Below are 22,377 nucleotides of genomic sequence, written 5' to 3'. Positions count from 1 at the left end.
AGGACAGCGGATGGAAATTAACTTTTAGCTATAATCCGGCGTGTTTACGTTCCTGTTGAATCATGTTTGTTGTTTGTTGGTTAATATGCACTGACCCAATCAAATAAATAAATAAATAAACAAACAAACAAATAAAGTTTGTATAGTCAACAAAATGGACTCTTTAAGACGTGTTCTAATGCTGTAACCTCCTCAAAAACAGACCTGGAGTTGTTTTGTTTCATTTACACACTTTATTATTAGTCTGTTACATCTCCAAACCTCAAAATGCTCAGTTCCACCTTGTGATGTCATGAAGTGGTAGTTGACAGCTCCTTTTTGGCTTTAGCTCAGTGCAGATTGTCAATTCCAGAAGCTGAAATCATCCAAATTATTCTAGAAATGAAGGTGTGTGGAGTTTAAAAACACAGCAGAGCACTTCCTGTATCGCCACATGATGACAACACAAGGTGGAACAGAACATTTTTCAGTTTGAGAGAAGAGCTCAGCCTAAATATGCAGCGTTTTATGAGTGTAATATGAGCTCTTTAACGCCTCCTGACGAGACATAACTCCTAAAAATCCTGATGTTTGCACGTCGGCCGTGCGTCTCCTCGGCGCTGAGGGGCGTGTGAGGTGAAGCGGGGACAAGCTCGGCAGACTGTGGGTAAAAAAGTCTAATTGGTATTCAGACGTGTCACAGGCAAATGCGGCCGGCTCTAACCTCTGGTCTCCTCCACGCCACAGGTCCGTCTCACCTCTTAATTAGTGCATGAATATTGTAATTGCAGTGAGATGAGCTACAAGAGGAGAGAAAAACGGTGAGGAAACGCTCTAAGGCGAGATTTCTGCCAGTTTTAAGTGTTATTCTGCCTTGACGTACAGTATAATCATTACACAGACAAGAAAGAACAAAAAAATAGCAATAAATGTCACTCGATCAATAGATATAAACGTACAAATGCAAACTCTGGAATCACATTTTTAAGGAGTCGCTGCATTTCGCTATATGGCCATTTAAACCAGCATCTGCTAATGTTTCGAAACAGGAAGCGAATGAGTTGATTAATGGAGGTAATTTGAGCTCTGAAATGATCATAACAACTCTAGTGAAGATGTATAGCCGATATAAAGACAAAAACGCCGGATAAAAATGTGCAAACTGTATGATTATTCACACGCAAACGCAGAGAAAACACAAGCGCAGCAGGTTTTTGACGAGGAAACAGTCTGACGTGGTTAAACGCTGTGGTTATTTTACTTTAGAGCGGGTGTTTAAAGTGAAAATCTGTTGTTACGGGCGTTTGAAGATGGATTAACGTTAATATTAAAGATCTACACACGCAAAAGTCTCAATTACATTCTAAAAATAACCCGTAATAGGCGAAATCTGCAAAGTATCAGCTATTTTTTTTACAGTTATTCTATATGTTTTTGACTGTAAAACCCCTCACCACACACTTTATACACTTTTCTCACACAGGCGTTAACATTTTCTCACATTTCTCTCTCGTTTAAACACTCTCAAAGTTCAAACCTTCGTAGATTTTTTTAAATAAGTGCAGTATTATAGAACAAAACCAAAAATCAAGACCAAACATTTGTTCAAGAAATAAAAAATAAATGTTTTTCCTATACTGCAAATACAAATGACGGCTTTTAAAAATACTGTGTCAAGTAACAAACTCTATTTTAATGATTAACCTACGAGGCGGGTTAATAGTGACACAGGCGTATTTCACAGTTCCTCTTCGTATCTTTTTCCGCTGAAGGCCTCGGTGCAGGTGTCTTTTCCCAAGTGCAAACATACAGCACTTCAGAGTCACACTGCGATCCAACATTTATGTAAATTTGACCCTAATATATTGTTCTGTTCAGTCTCTTGAGGCTGTGGTTTGTCGGTCACAGTTTGATTTAATTTGATGTATTTTCTTGCTTCTTCTTTGCTTAAATAAACCAACAGCAGGACAGTTACAGCTCGACTTTATTCAACAACTTCACTCGTCTCGTGTTCACTCTTGTCACATTTTTATCTGTGCGCTCCTCAAATGTGCTGTACTGCAACAATAAGTAGGAACCAATATTATTATGAACAAAGTAAATAATGAATCCAACATAATATAATAAATAATAGTCATTGTTAATAAAATAAGTACAAAATAATAAACAAAATACTAATGACCCAAATAAATGTTAATGCATAAAATAATATATGTTAAATAAATCAAAGGTTACATAAATTTGTCTGAACACATTCTGTACTGTACAGGAGACACGGCACGGAGGAGACTGATGGACAATGGTCTACAGTCCAACAGCCAATCAGGACGCACAACACAATACATGCTCATATGATGTAAAAAAAGCTGCAAAACTGAACTAAAAAAATCAGCGAAACAGCAAAACCACGAAAGATAAACCACGATATAGTGTAAACATCACACGTGCACAACATGTTGGTTATATTTGTGAATTACCATAATCAAAATAGACTAAAAAGCCACTGTGACGTCCCTAAATCTGAAGCTCTCTGCTGTTACTCCATGCAGTCCACGTGCAGCGCTATTATCACATTAGAAGTTGTGTGTAAACAGCTGTAAACAGACAGCCCTCTCTCAGGCAGCGTTGTGTCGCATGAAGGCAAATTTATGTGTGTGTTTGCGTGTGTGGGTGTGTGTGTGCGTGTGAGTGTGTGTGTGCGTGTGCGGTTCTCTGCGCAGCTGCAGGTGGCTGAGCTCCCAGGTGTGCCCCAGTTTTAGGGGCACGATCAGAGGCAGGTGGGACGGGGCCGGCTCTGTCCTCCAGATTAATGAGCTGTTCCCCGCTCTCTTCAGCGGCTGCTATGGGACCGGAGCCTATACCCAGCGCACTTACAATACACGGGCTCGTCTCCAGAGCGGTGTGAATACAAAAGCGCGGCGGTGTGTGTGTGATATGTGGATAGTGTACTTTAGTGTGGTTTCGCTCCTGCTTATGTCACTTCAGTTACATATTCAAAGAACCCGCTGAAGTCCACGTTTAGTCCGACAAAATTTGCCTTGAGAGTCTTTGCCACTTTACTGATCCACATCCAGCAGCATCGCACGCAGCAGTGAGCACATTCATTAAATATGTTCACTGTGGTACCAACATAAATATATTAAACACGAAGGTAAAAAAAAAAGAAAAAAAAAAGAACAGCAGCCACAAGAGCAGCATTTTATAGTTTGTGATTACTCTGATGGCCCTCAGATTACCAAACCTATAGTGTTACAACATTACATTACATTACATTATATAACACATTACACTCTTAACCTATAAATATTTATTTTACTGTATATTTGTATATTGTTCCTGAGTGTGTATTGATTATATTGTTTACATTTTATATTGTATTGTATTATATTGCTCTTTAATGTTTATTGCACATTGTCCCTTTCAAATAAACTAATAAATAAAAAAATAAAAATAAAACAGTTACAAGTAAAGTTATGTTGTATATTGTGGTTCAGGTTCGGTTTTATCTACAATGTTTTTAAAATGTTAGATGTTTAATAGTTTTAGGTAAAGCTGCTCCTTGACACGCTCGTCTTTATGGGCGGTGTTTTTAGGTTTAGTCAAGACAAGGCAAGTTGATTTGTGCAGTACAATTTGTGTTTGTAATTCAAAGTGTTTTACAGAATAAGAAAGACGTTAAAATAACAATATGACAAATCAAAACATAAGAACTGAAGAAGCGGCTTGGGTGAGCAGAGAAATGTCTTCATTCCTACAACGGTTTGTCCAGTTCATTTAAACTTTAATTTAAACTTCGTCTTTTGTAATGGATCAGACCTGGACGACTGAGGGACTACACAGACAAAACATAAGTAATCGTCATAAAATTAACCATAAAAAAGAAAAGGTTTAGTCCTGCTTTAGTCCAGGTTTAGTCCTGCTTTAGTCCTGCTTTAGTCCTGCTTTAGTCCTGCTTTAGTCCTGCTTTAGTCCTGGTTTAGTCCTGCTTTAGTCCTGCTTTAGTCCAGGTTTAGTCCTGCTTTAGTCCTGCTTTAGTCCTGCTTTAGTCCTGCTTTAGTCCTGGTTTAGTCCTGCTTTATTCCTGGTTTAGTCTTGGTTTAGTCCTGCTTTAGTCCTGGTTTAGTCCTGGTCTAATCCTGGTTTAGTCCTCAGTGTGAGATGGTTCATTTTTCTCTCACATGTCAGAGATGAGTTCTTGTTTTAATGAATAATTTAGACCTTGGACCTGGTCATTTTAACCCTTTTCTTTATGGAAATAAAAAAAATAAAAAATGCAAATTAGTTTGAGGGTCCCATAAATAAAACACATAAAAAAACATTATATGTGATGTGTTAATTATTCGGGCTGTGAAATGCAACTCAACACAAAAGTGACCGGTTAAAAACACTTTGTGCATTTTAAAAACACTGTGCGTTTCTTTGCCCCGTTCCTCTCGCCCTGCAGCCAGATGGATCACTCCTGTGTTTATTCTGAATCGTCCGAGCTGCAGCGCAGTAAAACACACTACAGCCCACAGTCACCTGACACAGCTGGGACTCAACAAACGCCGACCCCACGTGACCTCGCTTATTAGCCCAATATACAATCTGGAAAATCCTCAGTCCACATATGCACCATGTGGGACCACAGCCAACAACACGCACACACAAACAGCACAACCCACAGCACGCACACACAAACAGCACAACCCACAGCACGCACACACAAACAGCACAACCCACAACACGCACACACAAACAGCACAACCCACAACACGCACACACAAACAGCACAACCCACAACACGCACACACAAACAGCACAACCCACAACACGCACACACAAACAGCACAACACGCACACACAAACAGCACAACCCACAGCACGCACACACAAACAGCACAACCCACAGCACGCACACACAAACAGCACAACCCACAGCACGCACACACAAACAGCACAACCCACAACACGCACACACAAACAGCACAACCCACAACACGCACACACAAACAGCACAACCCACAACACGCACACACAAACAGCACAACCCACAACACGCACACACAAACAGCACAACACGCACACACAAACAGCACAACCCACAACACGCACACACAAACATCACAGTAAACAGAGGTGGGAGAGGAAACATATTTAGCACTTAGACCAGAGTGGACTTATTTCAAAATAACAGTAAAAAAAAAACAGAAAACGTTGCTAGAATATTGTTATAAGTACTACAAACTAATTAAAAATACAATAATACGATAAAGTTGATATATAATATGAAAACTAAATGACGCACAACAAAAAGACGCTCCAAAAACACAGAATGATCCGAGTTTAGCTTCGTAAATATCCCAATTCTCCAAAAACTAAACATTTAATGACGCAGTTACTCTGTTTCAGTCATTTTCATTACGAAGCTTTTTGTTTTCAAATCTGTCACTGGACAAAACGTAGGATTGAAGACGTTTGACGGCTCATCCAAGTCTGAAGTGAGGAGCTAACTGCGCTAAAGCTAACGCACGTGTTTGTTTACAGTTTAAATAACAGTAAATAAAACAGTATATACACTTAAGTGACTTTTGTCACATGGAATAATTAAAATTCTAGTTCTATTAAAACCAAAAATGAAAAAGGGGGAAAATATGAAACATTAGCTTAGTGCAGGGGTGTCAAACTCATTTTCACCGAGGGCCACATCAGTAAAATGGCTAAACAATCTAAACAAATGTCATGTAAAATAAGTGCAACTACTTTTAAACATGTTAAATAACTGTTTCTGTATTTATTACTTATTCAAGTTGCAAATGTGACATGTCTGTGTAACTCCGTGTAACTGTGTATTTCCTGATAAACTGACATTTTTAAAAGTGTGCATCTGGTCAGAAAACAGCCTTTTTAAGCCTTTTAATTATTGGACAATTTGTTGTTTTTCTTGAAGGCTGACTTTTTCATACTTAGCTCCGTCTGCTCCTCCGTCAGGTCTAAGACGGAGATATTATGTACGTGCAAAGTGCATTAAGACAAATGTAAATGTGCGTCATGACGACACTACGACACTACGAAATGTATCACATTAGCAACACTTTGACTTTGAATTATTTCACTTCTCTAATACATGTAAAAAAAAAACTGAAAAAAGGTGATTCACTTCAGAAAATTGTGCTGAAGTGCAGAGTGTGACGTGACAAGTCGACTGTATCAACTGTGTGTTTGTGTCGTTGGACCTGATCCGTTAAACTGTGTGGTGTAAATTGTGCGTCGTCAGAAAATATGTGTTTAACAATTGAACCGCTGTAAACGATGTCAACAAGAAAATGACAGGCTGCAGTTTCATCTGATCCACTACATATGTACACAAATACAAACACAAATACAAATACATACACATATAGTTTTGTGTTTTTGCCTCATCAGTGCAGGGAGTTTAATGACGTCCTCAGAAAAATCCAGCTGGAAAGAAGAAACCAAATTCTTCCACGAATTCCCAAAATGTTAATGAAGCTCTTTTAAAAACAAAATGAAAACTGACTAAACAAAGTCAGAAGTGATGACAAATATAAATATAAACTGACTCGACTGACGCGATCGTCCTTAAAGAAGAAGCACCTGCGGGTTTGTTAATGACTTTTTGTTTCAGGAGACGCACATGATGCATAATTTTACATCTTTTTCTTTACATGTTTGTATGGAATAATCACACACTAACAAACATTAACAACACAACTAACAACACTAACAACTAACAACTAACAACACTAACAACACTAAGAACTAAGAACTAACAACACTAACAACACAAACAACTAACAACACTAACAACACTAAGAACTTACAACTAACAACACTAACAACACTAAGAACTAAGAACTAACAACACTAACAACACTAACAACTAACAACACTAAGAACGCAAACAACTAACAACACTAACAACACTAAGAACTAACAACTAACAACACTAGCAACACAAACAACTTACAACACTAAGAACTAACAACACTAACAACACAAACAACTAACAACACTAAGAACTAACAACACTAACAACACAAACAACTAACAACACTAAGAACTAACAACACTAACAACACAAACAACTAACAACAATAACAACACTAAGAACTAACAACTAACAACACTAAGAACTAACAACACTAACAACACAAACAACTAACACTAACAACACTAAGAACTAACAACTAACAACACTAACAACACAAACAACTAACAACACTAACAACACTAAGAACTAACAACTAACAACACTAACAACTAACAACACTAACAACACTAAGAACTAAGAACTAACAACACTAACAACACAAACAACTAACAACACTAACAACACTAAGAACTAACAACTAACAACACTAACAACTAACAACACTAACAACACTAAGAACTAACAACACTAACAACACAAACAACTAACAACACTAACAACACTAAGAACTAACAACTAACAACACTAGCAACACAAACAACTTACAACACTAAGAACTAACAACACAAACAACTAACAACAATAACAACACTAAGAACTAACAACTAACAACACTAAGAACTAACAACTAACAACACTAACAACACAAACAACTAACACTAACAACACTAAGAACTAACAACTAACAACACTAAGAACTAAGAACTAACAACACAAACAAGTAACAACACTAACAACACAAACAACTAACAACACTAACAACACTAAGAACTAACAACTAACAACACTAGCAACACAAACAACTTACAACACTAAGAACTAACAACACTAACAACACAAACAACTAACAACACTAAGAACTAACAACACTAACAACACAAACAACTAACAACACTAAGAACTAACAACACTAACAACACAAACAACTAACAACAATAACAACACTAAGAACTAACAACTAACAACACTAAGAACTAACAACACTAACAACACAAACAACTAACACTAACAACACTAAGAACTAACAACTAACAACACTAACAACACAAACAACTAACAACACTAACAACACTAAGAACTAACAACTAACAACACTAACAACTAACAACACTAACAACACTAAGAACTAAGAACTAACAACACTAACAACACAAACAACTAACAACACTAACAACACTAAGAACTAACAACTAACAACACTAACAACTAACAACACTAACAACACTAAGAACTAACAACACTAACAACACAAACAACTAACAACACTAACAACACTAAGAACTAACAACTAACAACACTAGCAACACAAACAACTTACAACACTAAGAACTAACAACACAAACAACTAACAACAATAACAACACTAAGAACTAACAACTAACAACACTAAGAACTAACAACTAACAACACTAACAGCACAAACAACTAACACTAACAACACTAAGAACTAACAACTAACAACACTAAGAACTAAGAACTAACAACACAAACAAGTAACAACACTAACAACACAAACAACTAACAACACTAACAACACTAAGAACTAACAACTAACAACACTAACAACACAAACAACTAACAACACTAAGAACTAACAACACAAACAACTAACAACACAAACAACTAACAACACTAACAACACTAAGAACTAACAACACTAACAACACAAACAACTAACAACACAAACAATTAACAACACTAAGAACTAACAACTAACAACACTAATAAATAACAACTAACAACATTAAAAACACTAAGAACTAAGAACTAACAATTAACAACTAAAAACACTAACGACACGAGCAACATTAACAACTAACAACACTAACAACACTAAGAATTAACAACACTAACAAATAACAACTAACAACATTAAAAACACTAAGAACTAACAGCACTAAGAACTAACAATTAACAACTAACAACTAAAAACACTAACGACACGAACAACACTAACAACTAACAATTAACAACTAACAACACTAAGAACTAACAACACTAATAAATAACAACTAACAACATTAAAAACACTAAGAACTAACAACTTACACTAAGAACTAACAACTAACAACATTAAAAACACCAAGAACTAACAATTAACAACACTAACAACACTAACAACTAACAACACTAAGAACTAACAATTAACAACTAACAACTAAAAACACTAACGACACAAACAACACTAACAACTAACAATCAACAACTAACAACTAAAAACACTAACAACACTAAGAACTAACAACTAACAACACAAACAACTGACAACACTTTGTGGATGCACAGTTAACATTCCTCTGCATGTTCTGTTTTGTCTGATTAATAATCAAAAAAGAGAAAGTGTAAATGTAAATGTCCTCGTTGTGTAACTGCAGAGACACAGATCAGACATGGACACGTGTGAAGACTCTGTCCCATCCTCCACTGTGTCTCATCTGTCCTGAGCTGTAAAAGTTCATTATGTCTCGGTGTGAAACAAAAGTCACTGTTTTTAAATGTTTGTAGCTTTGTCATTCTGGTGTAAATACTCAGAGCTGAGACACTCGAGGGGGAAGGAGACGAAGAACCAGGAGGAGAGATACTTTAGGAGAGACTCGGGACACTGGAAGACGACTGTCCCGTCTGTATCTGCTGTAAAAATGAACCTTTTTTGTATTTTAAAACTCACCGGGCTTCACAAATGGATTAGTTTTCATCTACACTGATAATAAAGTTTAACTCAAACATGTGTGAAGGAAACAAAACACAACTCCAGCTCTGAAAATAAGTGAGGGATAGTATCTAAAATCTCAAACTGTCCTTCCATAAAACAAATAAATAGTAAAATGCGCAGATGGTGAAGTGGTTTTAAATCCACACAGACTGTTATACGCTGCGATGAAACTACACACTCTGAGAAAAAAACGAGTTCAGGAGGTAGTTTGGATAAAGCCGACGTCATACTGTATCCTCACAGTTTTCACGTTCACATTACGCTCCACGTCTGCTGTCGTTCAAATAATAAACACTTGTTATTGAGCGTGGATTGTCAGGCTTTACTCGATTAGACAGAGGCTTATTTGTGGACTAATTAATTTGCTGGCTCTTGAGGAAACTGTTGGAACAAATTGACTGTGAAAGCAAAAAAAAAAAAAAAAAAAAAGCCCCAAAAAAAAAAAAAAAGAAGTCTAGTTATAACTCACAACAAAAATATCCTGTTTGTTAATTATGTTTTATTTTGTGGTATTAGGGTGAATATGAAAGCATGTCAAGATCAAAATGATCAAGTGTGACGGGAAAACACTGTAAATGAACTGGAATAAGTCAAGTCAGTAATAGAAACTAATCACAGTCGAGCGAAGATGGAAAAATTAGTGATGGTCTGGTGTATTTTTGTGTTTTTTTCTACGTTTTCTTTGCCAATCAGTGTCTGGATTAGAAACACATTCACATCAGTTGGTAAAATCATCATCAGCTGCTCTGTTTTAGTTTATTTACTTTATTTTCTAATCTTATTTCATTTATTTTTATTTTTTCTTTCTTATTATTTCATGTGCGTAAGTGTTTCTCTTCGTTTGTTTGTACTTTCTCTTCTCAAAATTATCTTCTTTCATAAAATAGTGTGTCAAATAGTGATGGGACGATACACGATAATATCATTAATCTCGATAAAAAAGGTCCGCAGTTAATCGTTCGTGGCATTTTTTAATAATCATGATCTTCGCACTGATTATAATCGCCTTTACGTCACCAGACTGACTCATGTTTCTGGTTTCAGTACGATGTTTAGATGTTAGTTCTGGTGTTTGTCCACAAGGGGGCGCTCTGTCGTAGCAGTGACACTTGTTTGCGTCTGTGTCTGTTCTGAATCGGTGATGGTTCTTCACCTTCGTCGCTGTCGTGGCTCGTGGGTGTGGATCCGGATGATGCCACACATTTATATCCTCGACTCAAGAAGGTGAAGTCTGATGTGTGGAATTATTATGGATTTGAAAAAAAAAGACCAACAAGATGAGCCACCGATCTGCAGAGTCTGAAGACAAAAGGATACGGCTCTGAGGACAAACACGAGCGACTTACACGAGCGACTTCCACGCACATTTACCACACAAACATCCTGCATCATTTGACAAATTTGAGCCGAAAATATCCATCGTAAATAACAAACCATGAGAAATAAACTATTGAATGTAGTTTGTGTTAGTTTGGATTTGTATGAAAAATGGTACGTGTTTGTGTCGACTTTGCTATCGCTAGGTTAGCATGAGCTGAACAGCATTTTGCACAGCTGATTACACAGTGCACATATAACCTCCTGGGACCTGGTGCATTTTGGGTTTTCTCAGCCACAATACAATTTTTTTCAAGATTTTTTTCTCCACAAGGTCCTGGTGTCCAAATATGACCACATTAAACTGCCTTGGTTTAATAATTATCATGAAAATATCTAGATAATATTGTGATAATCGTGAGTCTAGATTATAATATTGTCCCATCTCTAGTGTCAAACTCAAATAGCAAAAGAAAGAAAGGCAATAAATAAGTAAGTAAAATAAAAAGTGTGTGTAGCATGTGTGAAGCCTGAGTGTGTAAACGTTCATGTGTGTATGTAATGTGTGTGTGTGTATTTATATGTGTGTATGTGCCTTATATAATGCAGAAAATAAATAAACTGAACTGTACTTTTGGTAAATAGCAGTAATCTTTTCATACTAATGGTTAAGAAAATAAAATTCAAAGTTTTTTCTTTTTCTTCTTTTATAAATAATCGTGTGTGTGTGTGTGTGTCACAGACTGACCTCTCTGTCCAGGCCGGCTGCGACTGTGACAATGTCTCCCGTCTCACTGTTGATGGTGAACATGTTCGGGATGGGGCTGTGGGGGCTCTGGGACAGGATGCGGTAGCGGACCATCCCGTTGGCCGTGGTGGAGTCGTCGGCGTCAGTGGCCGTCACCTGCATCACGGACGAGCCTGTGGACGGAGACAGAGGAGGTCAGCGACTGGACAGTTCAACGGGAAATACACAAGGCGATGCTGGAACTATTAGACACGTTTTTTGTGTAAAGTAAATGTAGGTAAGCAAAGGCAAGTAGGCAAGTAAATGATGGTAAATGACTTGAAAACATCCAGTCCAGAGCGTTCTCTTTCACACCTGACTCTCTCTGGTGGCGTCGCTGCTTTTTCACAGCGGTGAATAGTTTGACCATTTATGAGAACAAAATCGATGTATTGTATTCGCACACATCCAGGCGTCTCTTTATAGAGCACAGAGCAGCTGTTTAAACCACAGTCCTCAATGTGACACGTGGCTCAAACCAGAAAGTCCAAAGGTTCAGAACCAAAGTGAAACCCTCAAACATAAACACATAAAATAAACTCACGGTCTTCACTCAAACAGTTCAAACTAGTTTCAACAATGGTTTGGCCAATGACCTTTTTCTTTCAGTCAAACTCTACAGCGACACGTCTTTGGTTTAAAGTTTCAAACTTTACTTTCAAAGTTGTAAATTCTGAGATGGCCTCAGACTTTTCACATATCTTTTCTGCCGTTCGGAAAAACGAATTTCAGAGTTTTTCCAGTGGCAGAGTCCATTTGGTAATGAGCTGTCCTGTGCCATTTCCAGCAGCCATTATTTCAGCCTTCAGTGCACCGTGGATGCCCTTAATGCTCCTGTGCGCTCTCCTATTTGTCTTAAAATCACAGATAAACACTGGCCTTTAAGGCAGACAGCTCAAAGGTTCAGAGCGAGCACGAGGGGCATGGATCCACATACAGATGTGCACTTTGAATCAAGAGGTTTAGGACGAATACTGTGGTTCACTGCAATAAAATAATGACAAGGAATAATAATGATGATAATAAAACAAAATATTTACTGTATTTAGTTAACATTTAGGTTGAATATTTGAAAAAGGATTAGCCTTAAAATTACGTTTCAAACATCATCAATATCATTTATCATTTATACTCCAGTACTAGTTTCCTATTAACAAACTGGTGTTATTTTTACCAGTGATGATTAATCTAAATAATGACTCATTCCTCCGCTGTAACGCTGTTGTATTTCAGTGTAACGAGGTTCATATTTTACTGTGAAGCAGGTAACAAATCAGACTCAGCTCCCGTCTCATTCAGAGAAGCTGAAAAGTGTTTTTTTTAATTAGTTTTCTTAAGTAAATAAGCTTGAGACGAGGGATTAAACACAGTGAGTGGCTACAAAAAGACAGACCGTGACACGGACCAATCAGAAGCAGCACGAGACAAACGTTCAGACTTTCCTGACGTTTCTTTGGTTTAGTGCTGAAAGGAGAGTGAACACTTTCTGTTTTCATCACAGCAGATTCTTGTGGAGTTTATGGATTTACATCATTATTTGAGGAGTGTGTGTGACGGGAAAACAAACACGAGTAGAGCAGGAGTGACACGTGTGTTTGGAGTTTACAGACACATCCCTCTCCTCATGATACTGATCATAAATGCTGCTGATGTAGTGTGTGTTTGGTGCTTCACTTCTGGTTTTGTGTAAAGAGTGCAGTATTTTCTGTGTTGATGCTTTTTGAGCTCTGTGGAGGAGAATCGTCTATAACACTGGCTCTGTGCTGCATTTGGAGAATTGCAGGACAAATAAGGCTCATTATGGCTCGTTTTTACCTGAAAAGCAGCTGTGGTGTATTTTTGAGGATCTTTTTTGGTAATTTAATAGTTATTTTATCTGATAATTAGTTGCTTTCATCTCCCAGTGGCTCAGTTACTTTGGGGGAACTAAAACTAAATACTATTTTAAAGGTTCTTGCCCAACACTGAATATGACAAAACAAATAAAAGTCTGTGTAATGCAGATATACAGCTGAATGTACGTTAGAAGAGTACGTTACATCTGATTACAGTTTATAGTAGAACAAAGCACCAGGACATGGCAGATTTATCCAAACTGAGTCTCTGATTTCATAATAACGCTCTGGTGTCTCTTATTACCTTTTTCAGGCCTATATATCGCTGAACAAGAACAATGTGCTCCTGCTCCAGTGTCGGCAGCAGTATTGATCTGCAGAGTTTGTCAGCGGGGCTCACTAATGCGTGTGGGCAATTAGGAGCACTTTGTATCGGAAAGAGGAGAGATCGCCCCCCCAGTCTCCGAGGGCTGTGTGAAAATGTCACTCTCCATCAGGCAGCCATTTACAGAGCGCTGCCGTGGCCATGTGAATATGTCAGCTCCCCGCACAGAACAACCCCAAACTCTCTGAAACGAGGAGCAGCCAGGAGAGCAGGGACAGACGCTCACATGCGACGACAAGGACAAAGAGCGTGTACGATTAGCGGGCTGTCACAGAGTTATGTAACATATAAAAGAATAAAAGTGTAGCGATGATGTAATGCGTTGATTGGGGTTGTTAGCCTGGAACGTGGCTGCCAGGGATCCAGAACACACACTGCTTCAATACTTTACGAAGATGTGAGTCTGGTCAACGGTGAATCTCCCTGTTTTCAAATGATTGACAGGTGGTTTAGCCAATCGGGAACACGCATGATCCGTCCGCATTGGAAAAAAAGAAAGGAAAAAGCGAAGGTGCGGAATAGACTGATATCAATCTGTACAAAAAACACACAGAGAGCTCATTCTGGATTTGTCAGACAAGGAAACGGTTCATTTTTCTGACCCAAAAGCTTGTTATTTAGTGCAATATTGACACACAAAAGTATTTATTCAGCCACCAGTTGTGCAAGTTTTCCCAATTAAAAAGATGAGAAAAGCCTTTTCATCATAGGTTTGCTTCAACAATGAGAGACAGTAAGAATCCAGGAATTTGTAGGATTTTTTATTAATTAATGGATAAATTCCTCAGTATAATAAGTATTTGGTCAGCTACAAACAAGCACAGACCTGTAACTTCTTCTTTAAGAGGCTTGTTAAGTGTATTAATGGCACCTGTTTGAACTCATTATCAGTATAAAAGACACAACCTCAAACAGTCAGACTCCAAACTCCTGTAGGGCCAAGACCAAAGAGCTGTCAAAAAACACCAGAAACAAAACTGTGAACCTGCACCAGACTCCGAAGGCTGACTGTGCAGTAGGTCAGCAGCTTGGAGCCCCAAAACATCAACATCTAGAGGAGATCTGCAGGAGGAATGGACCAAACTACGAGCAACAGAGTGTGAAAACCAACAAAAAGTATTGAGATGAACGTTTGTTATTGACCAGATACTTATTTTCCACCATAATTTACACATAAATCCTTTAAAAATCAGACCATGTTGATTTTCTGGATGTTTTTTTTTTTCTTTTTGTCTCTCATAGTTGAAGTGTTGATGAAAATTACAGGCCGTTTCATCTTTTTAAGCGGAAGAACTTGCACAATTGGTGGCTGATTAAATACCGTAAATTTCGGACTATAGAGCGCACCTGAATATAAGCCGCACCAGCTAAATTTGAAAAGAAAATCAATTTTGTACATATATAAGCTGCACCTGAATATAAGCCGCAGGTTTTTGTGTTGTAACGTGTGATATTTACACAGAAAGACGGTACACAGAAGGTTTTTTTTAGTTTTAATTTAGGAAACACAAGCATCAGTTCATAATCTTTCCCCATGTCTCACTTTTGTATTTACTGTTAGAGCGTCCCCCCGTGGCCGTTAGGCAGTAAAAACCTATAAATTAGCCGCACTGTTGTATAAGCCGCAGGGTTCAAAGCGTGGGAAAAAAGTAGCGGCTTATAGTCTGAAATTTACGGTACTTTTTTGCCCCACTGTTTACATATATGTCATAACAATATAGTATAATATAATATGTAAAGAACTGCATTACATTCTCTTTACAGCAAGCACTGCACTAATAGTCACAGTAACAGGAATAATACTACTTTTATTTACAAGTTTGTTTGTTTCTCAGTAAGTTACATAATTACACAAGTATTTTAGACTAAATTCGACTGCTGGCTGTTGGCATAAAGCGAGCGCGAATGGGACTGTTCCGTGGCGCGTCTGCTAAGTCAGCACTCACGCAATAGGAGACAGATCATTTTCATGAGACGCTGGATGACTTATGCTCATTGCTTTCCACATAAGAACACAATTGCCCATTCCTCAGGTGTAGTAGCAGGAGGATTTAGCGCTTCCTCATGAACTGTCACAGCCACGGGTGTCTCTATTGGCGTAATGAGGTCTTGCTGGCTCCATCCACCCTTAGAGCTCGAATGGGATAATAGTCGTCTCCTTTTCTATTTCAAACCACTCAAACACTGGCAATAAAACGAAACAAGAAAACGCAAATTACAAAGAAATAATCAGTGACATTGCAGATGGCTATGAGTAATTCTGGATCCGTGATTAGATAATAGGCAGGAGAGAAAGAGTTAATCTCAAAGCCGTTTTAATACGCCTCTAATTTCATCACTAATTCCAAATCCTAATTGCTTTTCCACCAAAACCGCTGGAGCTGAAAATGCGGCGGGGACGGCGGAGAGGGAGAGGCTCCTATGGTGGCTGACGGGTGGGAGCTGTCGGAGATCCAAATGTTACCTTGCTACAGTCAACAAATGATTTCCAATTAGATCATAGATGCACCGGTACACACGGGAAAATGCGGGGAAAGCTTGAAATGGTGAAATTTACTGCAAAAAAGAGCTTAAACATGAGAGTCCGTACATTTTAACGGAACAATCTGAGCATTTATCTCTTTATTGTTCATCAACACAGTGACAAAACACGTTGGGTTATGGAAGTAACATGGAATTTACACCTGGAGGTAGAGAAATATTGGTAAATAAAGGCAAATCTGCAGCCACATGTGTGTTTAAAAGCATCAATTTGCACCAGAGGCATCACCTACAACACCAGCTCTTGTATATTCTCACATTTAAACTGTTTTGTCACTTACATATTCATTTTGATTGACTGAATTACATTTTAAGGTTACAAATCGCAAATAACAAGCCCTGGCAGCCGTTCTTGCATTAATTAGGCTCCTTAAGTTTGGACGTTTGCCATGCACGTTTTCTTTTCTTTAATTGTTCTTGTAAAATCTCTGTTTGGCTTTGTAAAGTCTGGATGCAGTAGCGAGGCAAGTGTATTTGTACAGCACAAATTGTACACGTACAAGGTAATTCAAAGTGTTTTACAGAATAAGAAATACATCAAAATCACAATACAACAAATCAAATAATAAAAAAATCACAAATAAATAATCATCATATGCCATAAGTCATATGCACAATGAAACAGAACCATTTGGAGTTTGGATTTAAACATTGTCAAAGTCGAAGCCTGTGTCACATCTTCAGGAAGAATCTTCCAGGTTTTAGCTGCAGAAAACTGAAATCCTGATTCCCCATGTTTAGTCCTTTTTTAGTCCCAGTTTCATCCAGTTTTAGTCCTTTTTTATTCCTGGTTTAGTCCTGGTTTAGTCCTGGTTTAGTCTTGGTTCAGTCCTGGTTTAGTCCTGGTTTCGTCCTGGTTCAGTCCTGGTTTAGTCCTGGTTTCGTCCTGGTTCAGTGCTCCTCATGTGAGATGGTTCATGTGGCTCATGTGGGAGATGTTCTTTGGTGCTGGTCCATGGACAGACTTGTTCACATGGAGCTGCTTTAACGTCTATTCTCTGAGCCACAGGAGCCAGAGACCTGAGCCACAGGACACATGTGTGAAGTACTTCCTGGTTCTAGTCCTGACCCGAGCAGCAGTGTTCTGGATGTTCTGTTCTGTCTTAAGGCTCGTTTGGAGAGGCCAGTGAGCAGGACGTTACAATCTTCTAACCTACTGGACACAAACGCAGGATAAGTCTCTCTAAGTCTGGTTTTCCAATCCAATCCAACTTCAGATAAATGACAGACATATAAATAAATAACTACAAACTGTACACTATAAAAGTCAACATATCAATGAAAAGCTGAAGAGAAAAAGTGCGTTTTAAGAGCTGATTTAAAAGTAGAAAGTGACTCAGCCTGTCTAAGGTGCAGGGGCCACACGTTCCACAGTTTGGGACCAGCCACAGAGAAGGCCCGGTCCCCTCCAAGTTTCCTCCTAATTTCTGGGACCACTAACAGTGAATGATCTGCAGACCTGAGTGAGCGAGCAGGAGCAGGTTTTGACAGTTTACATTTGATTTTCACACTGTTTTTAGGTGGTAAAAAGCTGTAGATGTTACTGATTTGATGTGACTGTTAAAGTTCAAGTCTGAGTCCATTATTACCTCTAGATTTCTGTGGCCAAAGATGATGACCTGAGTCTTGTCTGAGTTTAGCTGGAGAAACCTGCTTTGCCGTGCACTGTAGTATTTTCATCCGTTCATGATAAAACAATAAATAAATAAAAGAATAAAACAATGTGATGCTGCGCTGCCTCACTGTAAATTGGGGGCAAGTGTCTGAATAATAAGCCAGAATATCAGAATTAGCTTTGTTCCCTGATTTATCCGCCTGATTTTACCTCCAAATACGACAAAAACTAAACTCGAGCGATTGACTTTTGCAAGAATAATTTCGACAACTACTTCAGTTCATCAAGCCACATTTAAATCCTGTATTTTTGTTGTTGCCTTGAGGCTGTCACAGAGTGTAAAATATCACTGTGATGGACAAGTATTTAAAGCAGTGTACTCCGTTTGCATAAATACTACTGTTATTCGCATTGTACATTTAAATTATGTGTAAAGAAAGTGCATTTATCGTCTTTTACTGGGTTGTATTTATGAATCTCAACGCTCCTTTTTGCTTAGAACTTCTGCTTGATGAATGTTGCCTTTTTACTGCTCAAACAAATTGCCCTTGGAGGTATTAAATCATTTGAATCTGGATCTTTCTTCATATTTTTCAAGTAAATTCCTTCAAAGTTATAAAATGTGAGACTCTCTTGAGATACGCTGTCTGTTTTTTTTTTCTTTCACAGGATTTGTTCAACTCTGAGGGCGTCACAAAAAGGTTAAAAGGGGACGTCTGGGTGTCTGGAAGGTTCAAACCGGGTCAGGCTTTATCAGGGACATGGTGTTTTTATTCTTTTGGATCGTTTCTGTGGGAAATATACCGTAATGAGGCTTTGTGGAGTGGCAGCCCCCTCACTGGGATCTAAAGGGCACGTCAGGTTTACTGTGTGTCGTTATGAACACAACATCCATCACTTTACGCAGGTGAAAACAGGACAAAGACGAGTGGAACAGAAGGAAGTGTTAAAATAAGAAAAATACTACTCAAGTAATAGTTAAATAAAGCTACATATGTACTTTAAAGATGTGAATTTATCTGAAAAGGTGAAGGAATAACTTAAACAAATGCTCCACATCCTCCTTTCTGATTCTGCCCTAAAACACGAACTGTATTTTCAAGATTTTAAGTGGCTTTTTTTTCATAGTTTGTCCGGGTGTGCGACTTATATGTGAAATTTTTAAAATATATATACGATGCAGCGCTTAGTCTACCTCCAGAGCGTGTTTTTTCTGCTTTATTTATCTGATTAACTGTTAAAATCTTACGTTAACAAACCAGACACGTGTTCAGTTCTTAGCAACATGCGCGTCGATACGAGATGCTGTCTTGTGATGCTTTTACTTTTAATAGAGCGATGTGTTCAGACATAATTTGACCTCAGAACGTGTCAGGTGATGGTTTATGGGCTTAAAACTATGTAAGAGTCTGGAATTTTGTCTATGATGCAACTGAACAGGCTAAATTTGAGCGGAGTATTTTTGAATGCGCAGAAAAAACTAAGTTGGATGAACAAACCAGACACGTGTTCAGTTCTGTCTATGCTTCATGTAGCTGAATAAATATAAATGTGGTCTTGGATTTTGTTAAATATATTTCCCCCCCTAAAAATGCGATTTATATATGTTTTTTTCTTCATTATTATGCATTTTTTGGCTGGTGCGACTTCTACTCCAGAGCGACTTCTACTCCAGAAAATACTGTACTGAGAAGTTAGAGAGTGACTTAGCTGAAGATTTGTTTTGCTTTGGTGTTTATATGTAAAAGGACAGATTGAACTCGTCATTCACAAGTTTAATCTGTGTACATTGTTTCCTAGTACTTTCTAAAAATACTATAAATGTGCAAAATATACTTATACTTTTTTGCATAAACTCTTGTGCAGGTGATAGTCTTGTGCATAGACTGTTTATATAAATGGACATATTTTTTTGTCGTACATTAAAACAGAAGTCCTGGCTTAGTCCTGCTTTAGTCCTGTTTCAGTCCCGTTTTAGTCCCGTTTTAGTTCTAGTTTAGTCCTGGCTTAGTCCTGGTTCAGCTCTGGTTTAGTCCCGTTTTAGTCTTGGTTTAGCCCTGGTTTAGTGCTGGTTTAGTCCTGATTTAGTCCTGGGTTAGTCCTGCTTTAGTCCTGTTTCAGTCCCGTTTCAGTCCCGGTTTAGTCCTGGCTTAGTCCTGGTTTAGCTCTGGTTTAGTATTGGTTTCAGTCCTGTTTCAGTCCCGTTTTAGTCCTGGTTTAATCCTTGTTTATTCCTGGTTTAGTCCTGACTTAGTACTGGTTTAGCTCTGGTTTAGTCCTGTTTCAGTCCTGGTTTATTCCTGGTTTATTCCTGGTTTAGTCCTGGTTTAGCCCTGGTTTAGCGCTGGGTTAGTCCTGCTTTCGTCCTGTTTTAGTCCTGGTTTAGTCCCGGTTTAGTCCTAGTTTAGTCCTGGCTTAGTCCTGGTTTAGCTCTGGTTTAGTCCCGTTTTAGTCTTGGTTTAGCCCTGGTTTAGTGCTGATTTAGTCCTGGGTTAGTCCTGCTTTAGTCCTGTTTTAGTCCTGGTTTAGTCCCGGTTTAGTCCTGGTTTAAGTCCTGTTTCAGTCCTGTTTTAGTTCTGGTTTAGTCCCGGTTTAGTCCCGGTTTAGTCCTGGTTTAGTCCTGGTTTCAGTCCTGTTTCAGTCCTGTTTTAGTCCTGGTTTAGTCCTGCTTTAATCCTTGTTTATTCCTGGTTTAGTGAAGTACTTCCTGGTTCTAGACCCGAGCAGGAGTGTTCTAGATGCTTTAGTTCACTGCAATACGTCAGGACTTGTATCTGAACATTGATATTGTCGTCCTAACACTAATCATTACACGATAAAGGGCTGACACATCATTATATATTGACGTTACATAATTACACACTAACATTTTGACCTAGTCCTGCTATGGAACGAGACAGCGAGAGAAACAGAGACACATTCACTTCCTCAAACTCATGGACGTCTCTGGCACGTGGCTCTACTTCAGTTTACGTTTAATCTGAGCAGATCTTTTAGATAATCCTGAACCGCAGCCGACGATCGGGCCGTGCCGTCTGCTGCTTTGTGTACATCCCTTTGTGAATTATTGTGTCTATTATCTTTATTGTGTGGTTAAAGTTTTATTCCAGAGGGCTTGTTTGTAGCACGCCGCATAAGAAATCCCATTGAACTACAGACAATAGTTGAACAAAAGCAGTGTGTAACAAGCATTGGAGACTAACAAAGCGTGTGTTTACATCGTGAGAAAGGAGCAGGAGTAATTATGTTTAGGAACAATAACTTTTTCTCCATGTTCCTACGTTTATAAGACAGTACATTTATCTCCTAAAGCAAACAAAGCGTTGAGGATTGTTTGTGCAGTAGAAAGGACAGATTACGCATTTGAAGTTTAGTAATTTCGCGCCTTTGCATTTTATTATTTATGCACCAATCAGGCCTTTTAGAATAACGTCTAACGGTGGAAAATACTGCCGTGATATGAGTCGTTTCTGCAAAAATACTGACCACAGGAGCTACACGTTTGAATCAAGCCAAAGCGAAATAGTTTAAAGTGAAGAATGATGTTTCTCTCGTACAAAATGTGTCTAAATTACTGTATTAAATCAAAAATGGCTGCAGTTCATGGCTCTATTTGACTTGCACAGCTCCCGTGATCTTTACTCGAACTTTCAATCCGTCCACACAAGCAAAAACGAAATTAAAAACTTTACGGATATTGTTAAACTTCAACCTTATCAAGACGGAGAAACAGAGTCATGGCTGAATGTTTTGGAGGATAAAATAAAAGTAATTCTTCATGAAAGTTTTGCTTACATGGTTTTTAGGTTCGTGCACTTTTTATTTCCACATGTGTGTCTTAATTTCCGATGTTTTCCCAGTTTTAATTCAAGTTATTCCTATTTTTTCCTGTATATTTTTGTTTGTTCAAGTTCGTTAATGGTCAGTTGAAAATTGTTGCCTATTTTTTAAAGTATATTTTTCATTGTTTTACTTCTGGTCGTTTTGGTTTCGTCCCGGACTCTTTAAATTGCACGAGTTCAGCGTTGGCCAGTTCGCCATCATCTTTTTCCTTTGTTAATTTGTTTTTTTTCTGGACACGGGGTTTGATAAGGGTTTTTTTTTCAACTGATTCAAAAACTTAAAAAGAACCGGAAATTACAAAAATAATAAACAGCTCTTGAACCTTTACTTTTGTTCTCCTGTGTCCTTCTTAAATATGTTTTGATCCATTGTTGAGTCTACATCAGGGACCTCAAACTCAAATTATCTGAGGGCCACAGGAGGTAGAG

At 38.2% G+C, this 22,377-nt stretch overlaps 1 protein-coding gene across 3 annotated transcripts in view; it reads right to left on the bottom strand.

The window, feature by feature from the left end:
• cdh4 (cadherin 4, type 1, R-cadherin (retinal)) overlaps nucleotides 1–22,377 on the bottom strand; it is a 341,227-nt gene that overhangs the window by 46,249 nt on the left and 272,601 nt on the right. For all 3 annotated transcript variants that reach the window (XM_055221814.1, XM_033966767.2, XM_055221815.1), the window contains one exon: nucleotides 11,692–11,864. In XM_055221814.1, the coding sequence (XP_055077789.1) occupies nucleotides 11,692–11,864 (173 nt within the window). The remainder of the gene's footprint in view (nucleotides 1–11,691; nucleotides 11,865–22,377) is intronic.

Source organism: Periophthalmus magnuspinnatus, chromosome 5, assembly GCF_009829125.3.
Source record: "Periophthalmus magnuspinnatus isolate fPerMag1 chromosome 5, fPerMag1.2.pri, whole genome shotgun sequence".
Taxonomy (NCBI): domain Eukaryota; kingdom Metazoa; phylum Chordata; class Actinopteri; order Gobiiformes; family Gobiidae; genus Periophthalmus; species Periophthalmus magnuspinnatus.
The sequence above is the reverse complement of the archived record's forward strand: the minus strand, read 5'-3'. Positions and strand labels throughout refer to the sequence as shown.